This window comes from Rhodamnia argentea, chromosome 6 (assembly GCF_020921035.1).
Source record: "Rhodamnia argentea isolate NSW1041297 chromosome 6, ASM2092103v1, whole genome shotgun sequence".
NCBI lineage: Eukaryota > Viridiplantae > Streptophyta > Magnoliopsida > Myrtales > Myrtaceae > Rhodamnia > Rhodamnia argentea.
The window spans coordinates 22,283,184-22,299,707 of NC_063155.1; the positions used below are offsets into that span (position 1 = coordinate 22,283,184).

Genomic DNA, 16,524 nt, shown 5'->3' on the forward strand with positions numbered 1-16,524 from the left:
TTGGTATTCACTGAACTTTCTCGGCCTCTGTCACTAGGTCTTGACCATATAGGAGAGGCAATTTTTCTCATCTCGTGTCGGTGATGGGTATCATTGTTTTTCCTGTTTGATTTTGGCTCCGAAAATTGAGTGACTTTGAGTTTCGTCATTGATTACATAAAAGTTAGCAAGTTTGGGAGACGAAACAAGCGGTAGATCCAATAGAGATTTCTTTCTTTCTTGAAGGTGAATTGAAAAAGACGAATAGAAGTAGAAATCATCGACTCTGAGATAACAGCACATCAAATATAACTGCAAGCTGACCGAGGTTTGCTTCATTAACGGGTGAAATGCAGTTTCACCATAGAAGGAGAGATCAATCGTCAAGGGTACTTCGATTGGACAGAAAGTGCAGACGGCCCAAAGGCAGACCGTAAATCCCTCGGAAAAAAATAGGTTGCCCAATAGCTTCAAGTACGAGGAATTTTCAGATCCAACGGTCATCAACATTAGCATAACATCGGATTGATCAACTATCCTCCACATTATCGGGTCAGATAGTTGTACCACTCATTTTCAGGGTAACATGCATAGATAATAAGAAAACAAACGTGAATTATAAGGAGGCTACCAAACACACTGGCATAGCAATCTCTTATTGTTCCATTGTGGACGAGATTCAAAACTGACCACCTTATTTTGATTTTTTTTTTATTGGTTTTGGTTTTGGTTTTACCCCTTTATATACAAGTTACAACTGAGGATATGCACAAAAGCACCTCCCTCCTGTGGACAAGAATAAAGACAACGCGAGAGCTGAAAGAACTGTCCGAAGGGGGCAAAAAAGCCTCAGCCCCAAGTGAATGCTCGTAGCTAGAGCAAAGGGTGCCCTGAACCCAAAAAGTATAAAAGACACAACCACTTCTTTCCATCCACGCCAAAAACAGAAGCTTCCGTATCTCAAACCTGTCGGTCAAATCGTTAGAATTGCTCTTCCAAAATTGGACGTTGCCACGCCGGAACAACTAGTGAACTGCTCCTTAATGGCCCACCTCCTTCGTGATGTTAGCTTTCTCTTTAGCACGGAAATCATCCAAGGTGCGGTATTCCTCTAAGAGCAACCTCTCCAAGTCCGGTAGCTTCTTAATTGGATCTTTCTGGTTGCGATAATGGTGAAATGCCCTGTCACAGCAAGTTACATCCGCATATAATTCAGGAAGAAAAGGATTTCTGCACCTACTAATTATATGCACATACGAAACACAACCTCCTGAATTCAGAAGCATGAAGTCTCATCCGCGTTTTAATGGGAGATAAAAAAAGCAACTCTACTCGAATTGCACACCAAATCAATATCATTATAGCAAGGGAGAGACAGTGAAGAATATCACAGTTTATTCATGCAAAACAATCAGAAAGCACATGACTTTCTCATGTTCAGATGAGGATAATCTGGCAAAATTTTTCCAATTAACGACGACTTAAGAAAACAGGTATAGAAAAATGGCCCTTACATAATAAGAGCGGGGATAAAAGGCTCCAGACACAGGTTTCGTCTGAAGCAGCTCTACAAATAGCCCCTCCACAATTAATCAATGAGAACTTTAGAAATCAAACGCAGATTCTCTTTGCCAAGGCTAAAGTCTCCTTAAAAAGGAAAGGTGCTGAGAATGTTCTAAAATACAGTCTACGCCACTCGGCGAGTGCTCTCTACATGCTTCAACAACTGCGTTAACAGGCTCGCTCAAGCTATCCCATAACATCCTTGCATGTTAGAAGTTAACAGATCGCAGCTTCCCAACGTAAAGAGTTTCACATCTCATCGAGAAATTTCAACAGGTCAGGGTAACTTAGATAAGTCGTAAGCATATCAACAGAATCCAAGGAATTGTCATTTCCATGTCTTCTAAAGAGGAGCAGAGCTACTTCTAAAAAATTGGTGAAGGAGAGTGAAGAAAATGTGATTGTGAACATGGTGGCCAAAGAAAAGAAACAAATGCTGTAACTAGATATAAATATTTCAGAGGTAATAACCAACTAAGCAATATAGAGGAAGAACACCTGTTTGCCTATGCAAATTCTTGACAATGCTGATACACAACAGAAGATATAAAAGGCAGAGAAGAGAACTTCTAACTCATGTATCAACTAAGACGAAAAAAATGCCTCTTAATAGACCAATTTAATGCAATAACTAAGCTAAAATATTAGATGGCTTTATTGGTCAATGCAAAGATCGCACAATGTGCAAAATATAAAGGCACAAAGAAAGTTCAATCAATCTAAGTAAAAGACTGCCCCCGAGGTGTGTGGGGTGGGGGGGGGTTGGTGGTTTGTGTGTTTAGGAATTACCAGTATTTCTCAAGGCCATAAAGGTTGCCTTTATGGTAGAAGTCGAGGGTGAGCTTTTCAAAATCCTTATACAGATCCTCCCTGAATTCCTTCTCCAAGCCATAACTATAATGGACGAAGTTTCATAGGACAAGATCAAGGTACAACGTGATTTACAATGGCCAATAAAGATAGGCAAGACAGATGTTCCAAGGATGTGCTAACAGCCATAGCAGAGTCTCCAGTACACCAATCAGCTGGTTAGACCCGCTGGATCGTAAATTTTATCAACTCAATAAATTTTAGTACCATTGTACTTTAAGTTGAGTATAACTTTAAAAAAAGGTGGCTACCACAGATTTCTAGTGTAAGTGAGTCGACACCACCATCAATGAGTGTCTAATTATTCAAAAAAGATGGGTTGAAGCAAATTATAAACAAGATGCTTGAAACAATTAAAGAATAGAACAAAGAGATATCTGGCAGTAATACCTATAGAACCTGAAAAGGCACTCCAGTCCATAACAGTAGTTAGCCGCAGCATCTTCGAGTGCAACTTTGCGGAACTCTTCATACATAGAAGGGACAAACATGTCTCTAAGAAAGTATGACCAAAACCGGTACAGTGTGTTCATTTCCTGCACATAAAAGTCGATTGTCTCCAAGGAATAGTGGTTGAAAATGCCGCAGATACCAAACTCAAATTAATCAACTGCATGAGCTGGCACTAAGAAAGCCAAATGATTCGTTCTTAAAGGAATTAAGCTCATGCAGATTGGCCATCACACTGCAGCAAAAGGATTCTGCACTGGAAGCATGATAAAGCATCGAAATTTTGGAAGCCATAAATGTTTTTTTTTTTTTTGGTAAGGAGAGAAGGTGCACATCCGGGGAAGCCATAAATGTTGAGCTCCTAGGAAACCAAAGGCATTCAAATAATAACAGATAAAATGGGAAAGCAAAAAAGGAATGACTAGCTAGCCTTTGTCTTATCTTCCTACATTGATCCAACATTATTGTGTGTTTCTAAATGAGTTCTCAAAAATAGCCTTCAGAATCAGCAAGAAAATGGTGGCTTCTCTACCAAGTAATGTGGGAAGGACCTACAAAAGAAAGGGTCAAACAGGAAAGATTGCACCATTCGAATCTCAATATTGAACAGGACTGATGAAACACTCTTCCAACAAAAACATGAAAGTAGGTATATCATAAGAGAGAAGGATGAGCAAGAAGTTCTCTAGCCTTCACAATCCTAGTCTCAAATGACAATGACTTCTGCAATCAACATATACAGCTCACATTCACCTCTTAAGAAATACAGAGCAAAAAAGCATAGGGACACACCTCACTGCAACCAATTCCTGACTTCTTTCTGTCATTCAAGCACCGTTTGCGATACTTCAGGTACCTTAAGGGTAAGCAACCATGTGAGTGAAACCTCAAATTAAACAAGCATATTTAACAGGGAGCTCTTACATTTGCTGTTTAAAACCATTTTCCTCCAAAAGACGGTGACTTGGATGTTGAAATGGTGGAAATGACTTTGGCATCGAACCAACAGGTGGACTACAGCCAGAGAGATTTCCATGAGGTGAATTACTCAATTTTGAAGACCTGGGCCTGTATATGTCACGATTAAGTTTGTGTTACACTTGCAAAAACTAGACAACCAGCGAGACCACCTAAACCTAGGGTCAGATGGCACAATGGAAGGGAAAAAATTCCTTCTACGATATGCTGATGGAGAGAGTAAGAAGAGACCACAAAGATGGTAGCAAAAATTTCAAACTAACCCATGGTTTTCAGGAGGAGTAGACCCAAAGAAATAACCAAAGGAATTGCTCGGTGGACTCTCCGATATCACTCCTACAGTGCTTGGAGCAGTACCATGATTTCTGAAGTTGCTGGAAAAAAATCGCTGCTTAAAGGATGCGTGTTGCTTAGAGGTACTCTTATTTTGCTTTCTGCGGGCATTACTAAGGCCAGATTCACCAGGACTGCTGGACGTAGCAAAATGTTCCCCCAGCTTGAAGTTTGATACTCCAGGGCCACATTTTCCAGACCCGTTTTCCAAACAGTCGTTCTTTCGACGATTGGATTGCTTTTTTTCCAGTTCCTGTTAGCAGTGAAAAAAACCATTATCCACAATGCAAACTTCAAGTGAGCGATGAAAGAATAAAATACAAGAATTACTCTCTAACCTGCTCATAGAAGTAAAGACCCTCATCAATTGCAGAAGCAAGCTCCCTAGGGATTGACTTCGATTCATTGCCTCCAGTTTCATAACATTTGCCAATCCTGCCATTCTGCATTGTAGACAGAAAGGATTCAACTTCCAAATCCAGAGCACTGGACAAAGTTCTTGAGTGAATCATTATCAGATGGTGAAAACTCAGAGAGAGAAAAAAAGAGAGTTTCTTTTGAAAGACAGTTGTTTCTAGTGAAGTCGATGAACATTTCTCCCTATACGGGGAAAGAGAGAATGAAGAAAAATGTGACCTTTTTTTTTTCTTTGGATACATACTGCTTCCTATCACCACTATTTCTCGAAAAGTAACACACCGGACAAAATGGATAATGCTTTCAAGCACCAAACACAGTCTCAAACTCCTTAAAAACTGCAAACTGTCTAATGCTATTTTCTCTGTTATCAGCTGAAACCATAAGAGAGAGAGCATACGGACCTGTAATGAAAAAAACAGCTATATTTTTTATTATTTGAAAATAAGAATACCATTAGTTTAGTTACAGTTAGAGACTGTAAATACAAGCTAATCTCTCTCAAATTTTCCTGAATCAGACCTCAGCTAGGTGCTAGAAGAAACAAATGGAAGATGAATAAAGCAGCTTCCCAACCATAAGCTTACAACGGAGAGAAAGTTAGTAGAACGGGTTCTTTACAAAAGTATACCCTCCTCGCACAAGGATGACAAATCGTCTCCAGCAGACAGCATCTGTTTGTGAACTAAAAGCACGTTTCTGCATGCAAAATTACTAGCAAAGGCAATGAAGAGCATTTTTAGTCCACTACTCCATACTTCCAGAAAAAGCATGCTTTAATAACGCAATTGTCCAAAACCACAGGAAACATAGATAAGTGACTGAGGACTCCTTGACTCACCGATTAAAGAGCAATGCATGTGTTCTTTTTTTCGCTTAAACATTTCTTTCTGCTAAAAAAGCAGCAATACCTGTGTTACTATCACTAGTCTCTGAACATCATGATCATAGCCAATGTCATCTTCTTCATCATCAACTCTGCGAAAACATAAGCTCAAACCAGAGAGAAAAAGTTAGAACAAGAATCCATCACCCAAAAACATGGTGACAGAAGCAGAAGCAGTCCAAAAATGCCAAACAAAATGCCATACATAATATTTATCTGACAGAAATCTTGCAGAAATATAAGATTAAACAAACAGGAAATATCAGTAGTCAGCTGATTTAAGAAACGTTATCATGATATGGTTAACAAGTACTGGAACCAACACAGTTATTTCTTGTTTAACATAGAAATAAGCTTGAAAATTACAATTTTCAGATGGTGATAAGACATTGAAAGTGAACCATCTTAAGAATAGAGATAAAAGTTTATGTTTTTCAAGCTTATTTCTGCAGTTTCCAGTTTCCATAAACCAAATGGAGTTTCTAAAGTAAGTCCTTAATAAGTTTCCTGAGTTTTTATTTCCCAAGAGAAAACTAAGACAAACTCAGCCATGGGTCCAATAAGAGAATAAAGATAAGAGGGGTGAAATAAATTTATTGACTAGCAAATCATCAGCAAAAGATATTAGCTACCATTTCAAGGTTCCAGCTTTCCCTTTATAATTCCTTGTCACTTGTAACTATGGATGTTTTACTCACTGCACATAGTCCTCAAAAGAATCATCATAGTTAATAGGACTGTAGAATATGACCAAAATAAATAAATAAATAAGACTGTAGAAACATTGTTTTTGGTCGTCAAGGATATTGAGAAGATCACTAGAACCTTGGTGCTGCATCTTATGTTAGCCATTTAAAAAGTGCACCTACTTTTTCTAAAAGCTGATGTCACTTAGCATTAGTTCCTTCTCACATCTTTCAAAAAAATAAACATCTCCCCACATATTTGTGTCCTCATAATTAATGCATCAGTGCTCTTTTCATCGAAATGTATCACATAGTTTATCAATGCTCGAGATCCATTTTAGTTCCATTAACTTTTCCAAAAGCGGAATTTACATGATGACATCCCTAATGCCTAAAACCATTTCAGAAGACTGCCAACAATCCCATCTGTGGAAAACACACTTTTTTGGGCAAATACTATTTAGAACTGCATATGATAGGAGCAAGAAGAATAAAGCATGTGGCACCTTCTAATGAGAGAAAGGTCGTCTCTTTTCACAGTACTTTGCTCTAGCTCCAGCTCTTCATCAAGCATAAATGTGCTAGAGAAGTCATCAGACAAGTCAGAAGCATTAACGTTTCTAGACGTAACTGATGGCGCTTGGTTTCTCTGTCTCACATAATCGCCCAATGTTGTTGATTCTGTCTCCCGTACATCATCAGGAAAAGTAGTGCTAGTAGCATGGTTTAAGCACTTGACGGCTGATTGACAAGTTTTTCCATTCAAATTACACTCCGCATCACAAGATGGATGTGTGGCACGGCTTCCCTGCAAGAGACTCTCTGCTTTATCCTCAGTAGCATCGCTATCCACAAAAGAATCAACACCAAGTTGACTTTTAGGAGTCTCAGCTTTTGATGTAGATTCATTTCTCTTGCGAACCCACTTTGACCACTCATCTCGCTTTCTTATATTGTCACCCTGCATGTTCAATAATGGAAATTGGCCCATGAACTCTGAAAAAATGAAAGGGCATAAAGCTGGGATGACATGTCTTTTAGAACAACTGAAGAAGAAAGATCAAATCATGCATAACTGTTGGAAAGCCAATTTGAAAGCATTTGAAACTTTTCGTTAAAGTCGAACCAAAAGAAAAGGTTATCTAGCAAAAGAAACATTTCATAATCCTGTCAGCATGCATTTTTTCATCAAATATTGAACACCAAAATCAGACCTTTACTTCAATAGTGCTCGAACTTTGCAAAGCATAGAGGATAAATTCTATGTTGGTGCACATTTTCTGTACCTGCAACCACAAATCAAAAAAGGAATAGCCTTTTGACTATTAAAGGTGTTTCATCTGAAAATATTAAGCAAAAACTAATGTGAATTATTTCGTAACAAGGACATAACCGATGCACATTGCACACGCATGCGATACAGCATTAATGTACCTTCCAAGCAAAATAAAATAGCATTGTTGCATCAAAACATACCCTTCTGAAGTTAGCAATTTCGGATATTGAAACCCATCCTTGTTCATCCAGCAACTCAATTAGATAATTGTCATTCTGCAAATTCTCATCACTGCAACAAGTAAAAGTCAACAATTACACAGCAGAAACATGTTCTGCAAGCAAGTAAACAATCATGCAACTGCGATGAACATAAGATATTTTAATAGCATTTTCTGGATCAAGTCTGTCATGTCTTCCACAGCACATGGAGTGCACCCTCAAGTAAATTACTAAGGCAAACACGCAAAAAAGCAATGTCAAATGAGCATTAAGAAAATGAGAGCAAATTCCACACACTGCTGATTAAGTATTAATGATTTTTACGTACGCATGCTCTGACATGTGATAGACATTTTAATTTATTGGAGAGCACTACCAGCAGCATCCGCACTTAATTTTTGTGCACCTGATGGTAATGGGATGGATATTGCTCAGATTCGTCATAAGGGGAGGAAATCAATGATCCACCGACAGTGGCTTAATTTGCAAAAGTAATAAAGGAGCAATACCTGAAGTAATACTCAATTTGTTTAATAATGCTCGATTTCAATGCCAGTGTTTCTGGGGGTAGTGTGCTAGCCCCTGGATTTACAGGATGTGAAACAAAGTGCGGAGGATAAGGTCCTCGAGGAGCAAAAGGAACATAGCATATGGATGAAGGTCCTGTGACAGAGACAAATTATTTAATTCAAAGGTAATAAAACACCTGGCAAAAATATAATATCCGATGACCAAGCAATCTAAGAGAGCAGAATGAACAATATAAGGCAGATCGCAAATAGCAAGGAGATAAGAAGGACATCATTCCCCTATTAGGATTTTTCTTACCTTCATCTCTCATATCCTACAGTGAATATCATACTGCATAATTGAGAGGTCTAAACATATAAATCTTCTGATAATTTCGAGTTTTCCTCACTGAGTATGAGCAGACTTGCACTAATTAGAAGCCCTTGTTAGAGAAGAAGAAACTTTTCTTTTGGGAAGGATGGAATCTATCAACTGAACCATTGATTACCTTATGCTTCCAAAATGAGTGACGTAATCATCAAATTGAAATATGTGCTTTAATCTGGTGGCATATAAGGGAAAAAATAATAACAGCGCAACAGATCAAGCGCATGAATTTGCTTTGACATTCAAGAAAAGAAGAACAAAGAGGGCAAGAGTTAGTTTCAAGTTTCTAAGAAACTTAATATATACATCACTTGTGTCAACAAAATGAACGTTGGAGCTCGCTCTTCTTCTAGCTCATGTTTTTGGGATTATACATCTTGTATACATTGATAATGCACATATTCATATCCACTGAATTTGTCGTGAATTCACTAAGAAAATCCAGGTTGGAAATGCAGGGTAAAAACCAGGTCTTGAAAGGTTCTTACTATTCCAAGCACCTCAAAGAAAACAAGAAAAGATGCAGCAACCTATTCCCAAATAAATTTCCAATTATGGCTTCGGACGACATCTCAAATTTAGCGATATTTCAATTACATGTATCATTCATAAACTCCTTTTCTTCCGTCACTACAGTAGCTGATTACCTCTCACAAAAAGGAGCTCCAGGTGCCAGATCACTAGCCAGTCAAAAAGTCCAAGATAAACTACTAGAACAGATTCAAGAACATCTATTGCCACAATGGAAAGGAACAGGCCTAAATTCATACCTTTTCCTATGGAATAACTAGAATATTGCGGATAGACATGTAACACACCTAAACCATGCACCTTGACAAATAATTAAGACAGAAAAGGGAATAAATGCCAAACGTCCTTTTTGGGTTCTTTCTCTCAATGCTGAATAGATCATCTGATAATCCTTTGCCTTATGCGTGGAGGGACTGAACGATTACTTAACAAATACAGCGAGTGTCTAGAATGACTTACTTTTTGCCCTTTTAAAAAAAAAAAAATTCTCGCGCTTACGCAGTTTGACCTCTTATTTAAACCCAGAACTTCCAAATCTTGACATGTAAATTTCGGATATGATCTATCCTTATATCTTTCAATTTGAAAAAAATCCTAACTTTTGGTAGGAAGACAAAACAAGTTCTTTTTATTTCTATGAATAAAAAGAAACTGGGATAAAGAAACCATGGTTGTATTCTCACCTGGGAAGCCTGGACCAACCATAAATCCAGGGGCTGGACCATAGAATGGAGCCCTAAAATACGTTCTTGGTCCAACAACCTGTTGCACTGGAATGGTCTCTCCGGGCCCAAATGCTCGATGATTCCACGGTTGGGAAGTACCACCAGACCGCTGCATATTAGGTCTTCTATTTGAAAAATTCACAGCACAAGCATTAGGATCTCCTTGTGGCAAAGGTTGACTTCTACTGGGATTAACGCCACTCGCAGCGGGAATGAAAGGCTGTCCAGGCATTTCACCTCCTGACTTCACCAAAGGAGTCTCAACGCTTGGAAAAGGTCCAGGACGCGGATGGCAAACATATCCCGGCATTCCCATATGGGGGACAGGAACCAAAGTATGATAAAAGGGGGGAGTAGGAGATTGACCATACTGTAATTGTACAGGGAAAGGAGGCCCACCATTTGGGTTGCGCTTAGAACCTGATTTTTGATGACGTGGTGATGAATGCTTCTGTGAGTTAGAGTTTCCAGACCCTTGAGACTTAGACTGCATGAATGGTGAATGTAAAAGGAACAAAAAATGCAGCGTGTTATGAAATGAAGCTCCACCAAAACAAAGGAAAAGGCAACACTTAGCAATTACACAACAACAAAGTACAGGATCTTTGAAGTACATTCAAGCATCAAAATTACTACATCCATCAGTTTTCCTGCATATACCGGATGCATGTACTTCTTTGAATAATAGTTCTAAAAACTTTGGACTTCTCAAGCCATTAGTAATAAAACATTCACACTTTAGCATCAGATCAAATTCAAATGTTCAAACCCAAAAGGATAGAAACAACAGAAGAAGTATTCTTAATGCAAAACCAACAAAGGTCTGTACTGTTAATGTTTTAAGTGCCAAGAAAGACGTCATTGGTCATTATTACTGAAACCACTGAGAACTAGCAATTTATCACAGGGGTTAATGACAATCTGCAAACCAAAAGAAATGAACACCTTATTTGTCGATCATTTTGGTTCAGCAATCTTGATAAAGTGATACCCATTAAACAGGTCAATTTTCTCATAATTATTCCAAATAAGACAACGTATGATCCATGCACATGAATGGCATGGTACACATGAGCTTATCTGTTCATTACCACTTTACACTCGTCTAAATCTGCTTATATCCACTATGTTACATGCCAGATAATAGCAACGCCAGCTGCAATTCTTTGACTCTTTCCATTCTAAGTTTCTTCACCTATCAAGGTAACTCAAATACTGGATCTCAAGTTGACATAATGACAGATGCCTCTGCATGTCGCAAGAGAGGACGCAAACAGAAACAACTATTCTACAACACGCAGTACTCCAAAACTGCGAGCAGCAGGTTTTGATACTGTCTATTTACTTCAGAGAAATTGGTAAGCATAAAAGGAAAAGAGGAAATCACGAACACTTCTGCTATGCCAAACTCACTCCTATGTCCCAACTCCTAAGCAGCACACTAAAACTTGTACTAGTTATTAAAATTACAATGCCCTTACTAATTGGACATTCCACCGGTAAAGCCTCCTTGATAAACCCATGCTAAGATAGAAAATAATGATAAAAACTGAAGGCTTTGTGAGAACGAAATTAGGTAGCACAGAAAGACATAGTCTGGAACATCCAGTCAAAATCATCATTGAGAACATATTTCAAGCCATCCCTCGTAAAGAACTTAAGATTGAGTGTGGTTCCATGTCTTCGCGTTTTAAGGCTAATCTGCTCCTATAATGGCTTCACTTGTCAGAACGCGTGTGCAAATCAAGAGCGAATATGCTCCTGAATAAAATTCCGATGCAACGAGCAACTCCTAAAACGCCACGTCAAAATGACACTACTATCAATACCGATCATCACAGCTCAAAACCAAAACGCCGATCAAGCATAGCCAGGGAGCTTAATCTACACGATCAGACAGAAGCTAAACCTGATGAGCAGCTTGTGTGGGAGCTCCTTTGCCAGAAGCAACCGAAGCGGGAGGCTTTTCCGGAGATTCCACACTCTTCGTCCACGCCGGAGCATTGCCAAGAGCAGGCCAAGACTCCGCGCCCATCACCGGCGCGTCCGCAGGGGTCCCATCGGCCGCCGGCGCCGCCGGCGCCGGAGTCTTCCACGGCGACTTCGGCCCGCCGAGCTCCTTCTGCTCGTCGACGCTCTCGTTCTCGGCCGTCACCATCGCCTCCGATCTCGCCAGAAGCCGCGGAAGCCCCTCAATCATCCAACCAAAACTGATAATGCGGGATCAGCGTTCGCTCTAGCAGCAGCAAGCCAGCGAGCGGCCGGAGGGCCCTTACGAGTCTCTGTAAGCGAATCCTCCTCCGACGATCATATCGTGCGCTTGCCTCAGCTGATGATCACTAGCACGAGAGGACCAAGCTTCGCGAGGCCTAGCTTGAAGCAGCGAGAGAGAGAGAGAGAGAGAGAGTGGAAGTGCGTGCGATGCGTGCGCGTGACGGAGACTAGGGTTGAAGACGGTGAGAGACAGAGAGTGCGAGGGTTTCTGAGACAAGATTGACAGCAGCGGACACAGTGTGGAAACTGTTGATGGATTCAGAAGCACTTCCGCTCTCGTGAGTTTTCGTGTGTTCGCCTCGGGGCTTGTCGTTGTCGCTCATTTTTTTGACTGTCTCCAGATAGGGGCGTCCGACTCTGTTTGCGTTGGACACCGCTGGCGAGTGAGGAGACCGGAGTGGAAGTAGCCAAAACCAGTGTGCTCTTGGGAAAATAATAATGCGAAACCTTCTATTGGTCGGTGTGCGATGCATAAACCCTAGGACGAGCGACAGTTGGGTTTACAAGATGGGCCCTAAGGCCCAAAGCACCTCGGAGAATAAAGCAGCCAGAAGCTAGAAAGGAAATATTTAGGTATAAATTATTAATTTTTTTATCAACTAATTAATTTCAGCGATTTGAGTGATTTTTTTTTTTTAAATTAAAACTATTTATTTTTCGCGTGAAACAAAAGAAGTGGAGGAGGATGAATCTATTATGGCCAGATTGCCTTGGACTAAGCCCAGAACTCTCTCAAGTGTAGGCCCAAACGATACTCGATTCGGCCCACGATTCGAGCATCGTCACGTCAACTTCGCTTGACGCTGGACTTCTCCTTGCTCGTTTCTCACAGTTCGCTTCTGTTCTCGCCGTCCGGAAGTACGCGAACTCAGTCCGGAGTTCTCCTCGGCCGAAGCAAAACCCTTAAGACCTATTAAAGCTGATTCGTAACATTCAATGGCGAAGAAGAGGAAAACCATAGAACCCGAGCCCCAGCCACCTCCTCCGAAGGAAGTATCCGAAGAAGAAGAAGAGGACGAGGATGAAGACGAAGACGAAGAAGAGGGCGAGTCCGCCTCGGAAGAACAAGAAGACGAAGAAGAGTCGGAATCGGAATCCTCAGAAGACGAAGACGAGGCGTCGAAGCGAGAAACCATTAAGCAACTCCTCGAACCATTCACCAAGGACCAGCTCATCACCGTCCTCTTAGAAGCCTCCGCTAACAACCCTTCTCTGGTCTCTCAGCTCGTCAAATCGACTGAATCGGACCCCGTTCACCGCAAAATCTTCGTCCACGGCCTTGCCTGGGACGCCACGGACGAGACCCTGACCTCCGCGTTCAAGCCGTTCGGCCCAATCGAAGAATGCAAGGCCGTCACTGATAAGGCCACCGACCGGTGCAAGGGTTACGGTTTCGTCCTCTTCAAGACCCGCGCTGCAACGCAAAAGGCCCTCAAGGAGCCGCAGAAGAAGATCGGCAACCGCATGGCCTCGTGCCAGCTCGCGGCCGCCGGTCCCCCATCGGCCGCCCCAGTTTCGGCGAACGCGAGCTCACGGAAGATGTACATTGCAAACGTCGCGCCGCAGGTCAGCCCGGAGAAGCTGCGGGCCTTCTTCGCGAAGTTCGGGGAGATTGATGATGGACCTTTGGGTATGGATAGAGTGACGGGTAAGTTTAGGGGTTTTGCTATAATTGTGTACAAGAGCCTAGAAGGTATCAATAAGGCGTTGCAAGAGCCTGTCAAGGATTTTGAAGGCATGAAATTAGAGTGTTCTCCTTTCGTGGAAGGGCGAAATTCCAAAACCGTCAAGAAGGCTGCACCGGCAGCAGCAGCCATGGGGGGCGGTGCAGTTGGTATTGGGGGTGCTTCAACGACCCTGAACAATGTCGGATTTCAGAATTTTCCAGTTGGATTAAATCAGGGATTAGTTGGTCAGAATTATCACCCAGCGGTGGCTCTTTTGGGGCAGAATGCAGGTTTGGGTTTATTGAATCCTTTGTTGGGATTTGGTGGGGGCTCCTTAAACCAGGTGGTCATGAACCCGTCATTCCCCGGTGCCATTTCGGCGCCTTTGAACAGAAACTCGGGCGCTTCAATGGGATTGAATGCTGGTTTTGGCGTGCAACAGGACATTAATACCATAAGCCCGAGTGTGATCAATGCATATAATTCTCAGGCTGCTTTGCCAGGGTTTGGTGCTTATCAAAACTCCCTGTTGGGTCAGACATCTGCTTCTGGGGTATCATCAGTAGGGAGAGGACAACCTGGTGCCGGATCTGCTGGGTCGAATTTAGGGCGCTAGGTAGGTGATTGATTTCGTAATTTGGTTTTGAACGTTGTTTTATTGTGGTTCTTTGCCTGTGATTTGCTTTGTAATCTTTGTTCCTTTGATGCGTTGAAACAGAGGATATTTGTTATTTGTTTGTCATATGTGCTTGAGAAGTTGAGATATTTATCTACCATTTGTCCTTGTGGGCACGGAGTGCTCACTGCTCAATGTGCAAGAAATTAGAATGCGGTTGGACTTGACTTGGGTGGCATATATAACTTAATGTGGTAATTCGCATTTTAGAATCGGTGGCGGAATGCAAACAGTAGTATTGTGATTCATTATGAAGTCTTGAGAGCATTACACAAGCAGCCATGCAATGCTGGAGCTACTTCTAATAATCTCACGGACCTTTCAGAATTTACTATCAAATGACTCTTCAACAAATGAAAAGTTAATGTAATACATTCTCTATTTGACACACGGCGTGTCACGTTGGCCTTCCGTCAAATGTTTGATAGGTGGTTAATGGATCATGAATCCAAGTTATGCAAGAATAACCTGGTAAAAGATTTTCAAAAGTATAGTGGCCTTTTTCAAAGTAATCATGAAAGTATTGCATGTGATTTTAAACTTCTGATCAATTCTCGTTGAAGAAAGCCTTTATGTCACAATTTTATAGAAGAGAGTTTCTGGCCATTTGTTGAAGTCATGAAATGAGGGTTGAAATTTGAAATGACGGTTTGAGATCCAGTAATTTGAGAAAATTCATCATCTTAGCTGTGGACGTCATATTCCCATAAGAAATCTTCCCTTATGAAGGACTTAATTTACTATTAGCAAGTTCTAGATTTCAAGTCTTTCCTTTGAATAAGAAGCTCAGTAGAGAGATCGGTTACCAATTCTCTAAGTGACAGATATTGCTAATTAGATGGAAGTATAAGAGTAACACTGTTGTCCTGTTTCCAAGTGGCTGTCTAGGGCAAAAAAAATGGCGATGGAGACTCTCTTCTTTTTTCATTTTGTTGTATTAAGTGGCGTTGGAGACTTTTAGTACTGCAAGTTTTGTAAGGGCTAGAAATGTTAAGGCATGATAGGTCTAGGCTCTTGTGCACCCCGGCAAATATACAGTTGGGAACTGTAATTGAACTGATGATAGTAACATAATAGCCTAAATACAGAAGTTACTTGAGAGTAGAAAGTTATACTGAGTTTACGGAGTAGCTTCAAGCAATATCCTCGGAGCTGTATCAGAAATTTAAGTGAGATTGTCCTTCTGCATCGGGAGAGCAATCATGTATATAATTGCCTTTATGTTGATTACAAATCTAGGTTTTGCACATGGCGAGCGACATGATACTTCTTTCATGGGTTTGGGGTGGTTATGAGTCTGCAGGTCTTAATTTTAGACCAGGAAAGTCCATTAGCTGCTATTTAGATTCTTTTAGCTCTAACGGTTAGAATGAATGGTGTCTGACATCTTTCGGACAAGAGCCTAGATTACAAATTCACGATGAATGTTGTGATTCAATTTGGATGCTAAGGCATGTAAATAACAACTATTGAGCAGCTTGTTCAAAGTCGGTTCTCCCCTTTCTTGCTTTTTTCGGGATTTTTAGTAACCCTATGGTCCTTTACTAATTCACTTCAACTCGAACAAGTCTGCCTTTGTGATTGCAGTGGTCGAAAGGATTTGTCGGTCAATGGACCTTCGCAACTGCAATGCTGTCTCAAAAACCAACCAAGGAGGAGCCCTCTCAAGATGCTCACAAAATCGTTCTGTACATTGATGCGACGATGCTGATTCTAGTCCGAGGTGGAGATGCGTTGATGGTGACTTATTTAACTTGTTGAATTCGAAGTGTAGACCAACAATCGGGGAGCTGTTCATTGTGAGAAACCTACTTGATTCTCATTACTACCCATTGGGATGCACACTCTCTCAAAAGAAACATGTAAAGACATCCGTAGATATCGAGCTATTTATAGTGCACTGAAATAGCGATTTCGGATGAAAATTGATTGGGAGAAGTACATTGGAATTTCGCGCAAAATTTAGAAATAAATTAGTAAAATTGAAAAGTTTAGGATTGAGAATGGTAGATTTAGGATTAATTGGCTGACTATGAATCAAGTTTTCATGTGTATTCAGATCATAGCATGAAATATATTTAAAAATTATGGACTC

At 40.8% G+C, this 16,524-nt stretch overlaps 2 protein-coding genes across 3 annotated transcripts; one reads left to right on the forward strand and one right to left on the reverse strand.

The window, feature by feature from the left end:
• Positions 1 to 595: 595 nt before the first annotated feature.
• On the reverse strand, positions 596 to 12,423 carry LOC115734282 (la-related protein 1A). 2 transcript variants are annotated; one of them, XM_048279974.1, is made up of 15 exons: positions 11,728 to 12,423; positions 10,212 to 10,302; positions 9,771 to 10,052; positions 8,169 to 8,322; positions 7,639 to 7,729; positions 7,377 to 7,448; positions 6,669 to 7,123; positions 5,502 to 5,568; positions 4,512 to 4,616; positions 4,104 to 4,426; positions 3,787 to 3,930; positions 3,655 to 3,718; positions 2,803 to 2,948; positions 2,332 to 2,436; positions 596 to 1,161 (listed from the first exon to the last, which is right to left on the reverse strand). In XM_048279974.1, exons 1-15 carry the CDS (start codon positions 12,010 to 12,012, stop codon positions 1,020 to 1,022), a joined length of 2,526 nt encoding a protein of 841 aa, XP_048135931.1. In that variant the 5' UTR covers positions 12,013 to 12,423; the 3' UTR covers positions 596 to 1,019. The 2 variants fall into 2 exon arrangements, with proteins under 2 accessions (XP_048135931.1, XP_030520854.1); XM_030664994.2 differs by having other exon boundaries at positions 9,771 to 10,302.
• Positions 12,424 to 12,856: 433 nt separating this feature from the next.
• Positions 12,857 to 16,068, forward strand: LOC115734284 (UBP1-associated protein 2B-like). Its single transcript, XM_030664998.2, has 2 exons — positions 12,857 to 14,369; positions 16,017 to 16,068. Exon 1 carries the CDS (start codon positions 13,023 to 13,025, stop codon positions 14,367 to 14,369), a length of 1,347 nt encoding a protein of 448 aa, XP_030520858.1. The 5' UTR covers positions 12,857 to 13,022; the 3' UTR covers positions 16,017 to 16,068.
• Positions 16,069 to 16,524: the final 456 nt, after the last annotated feature.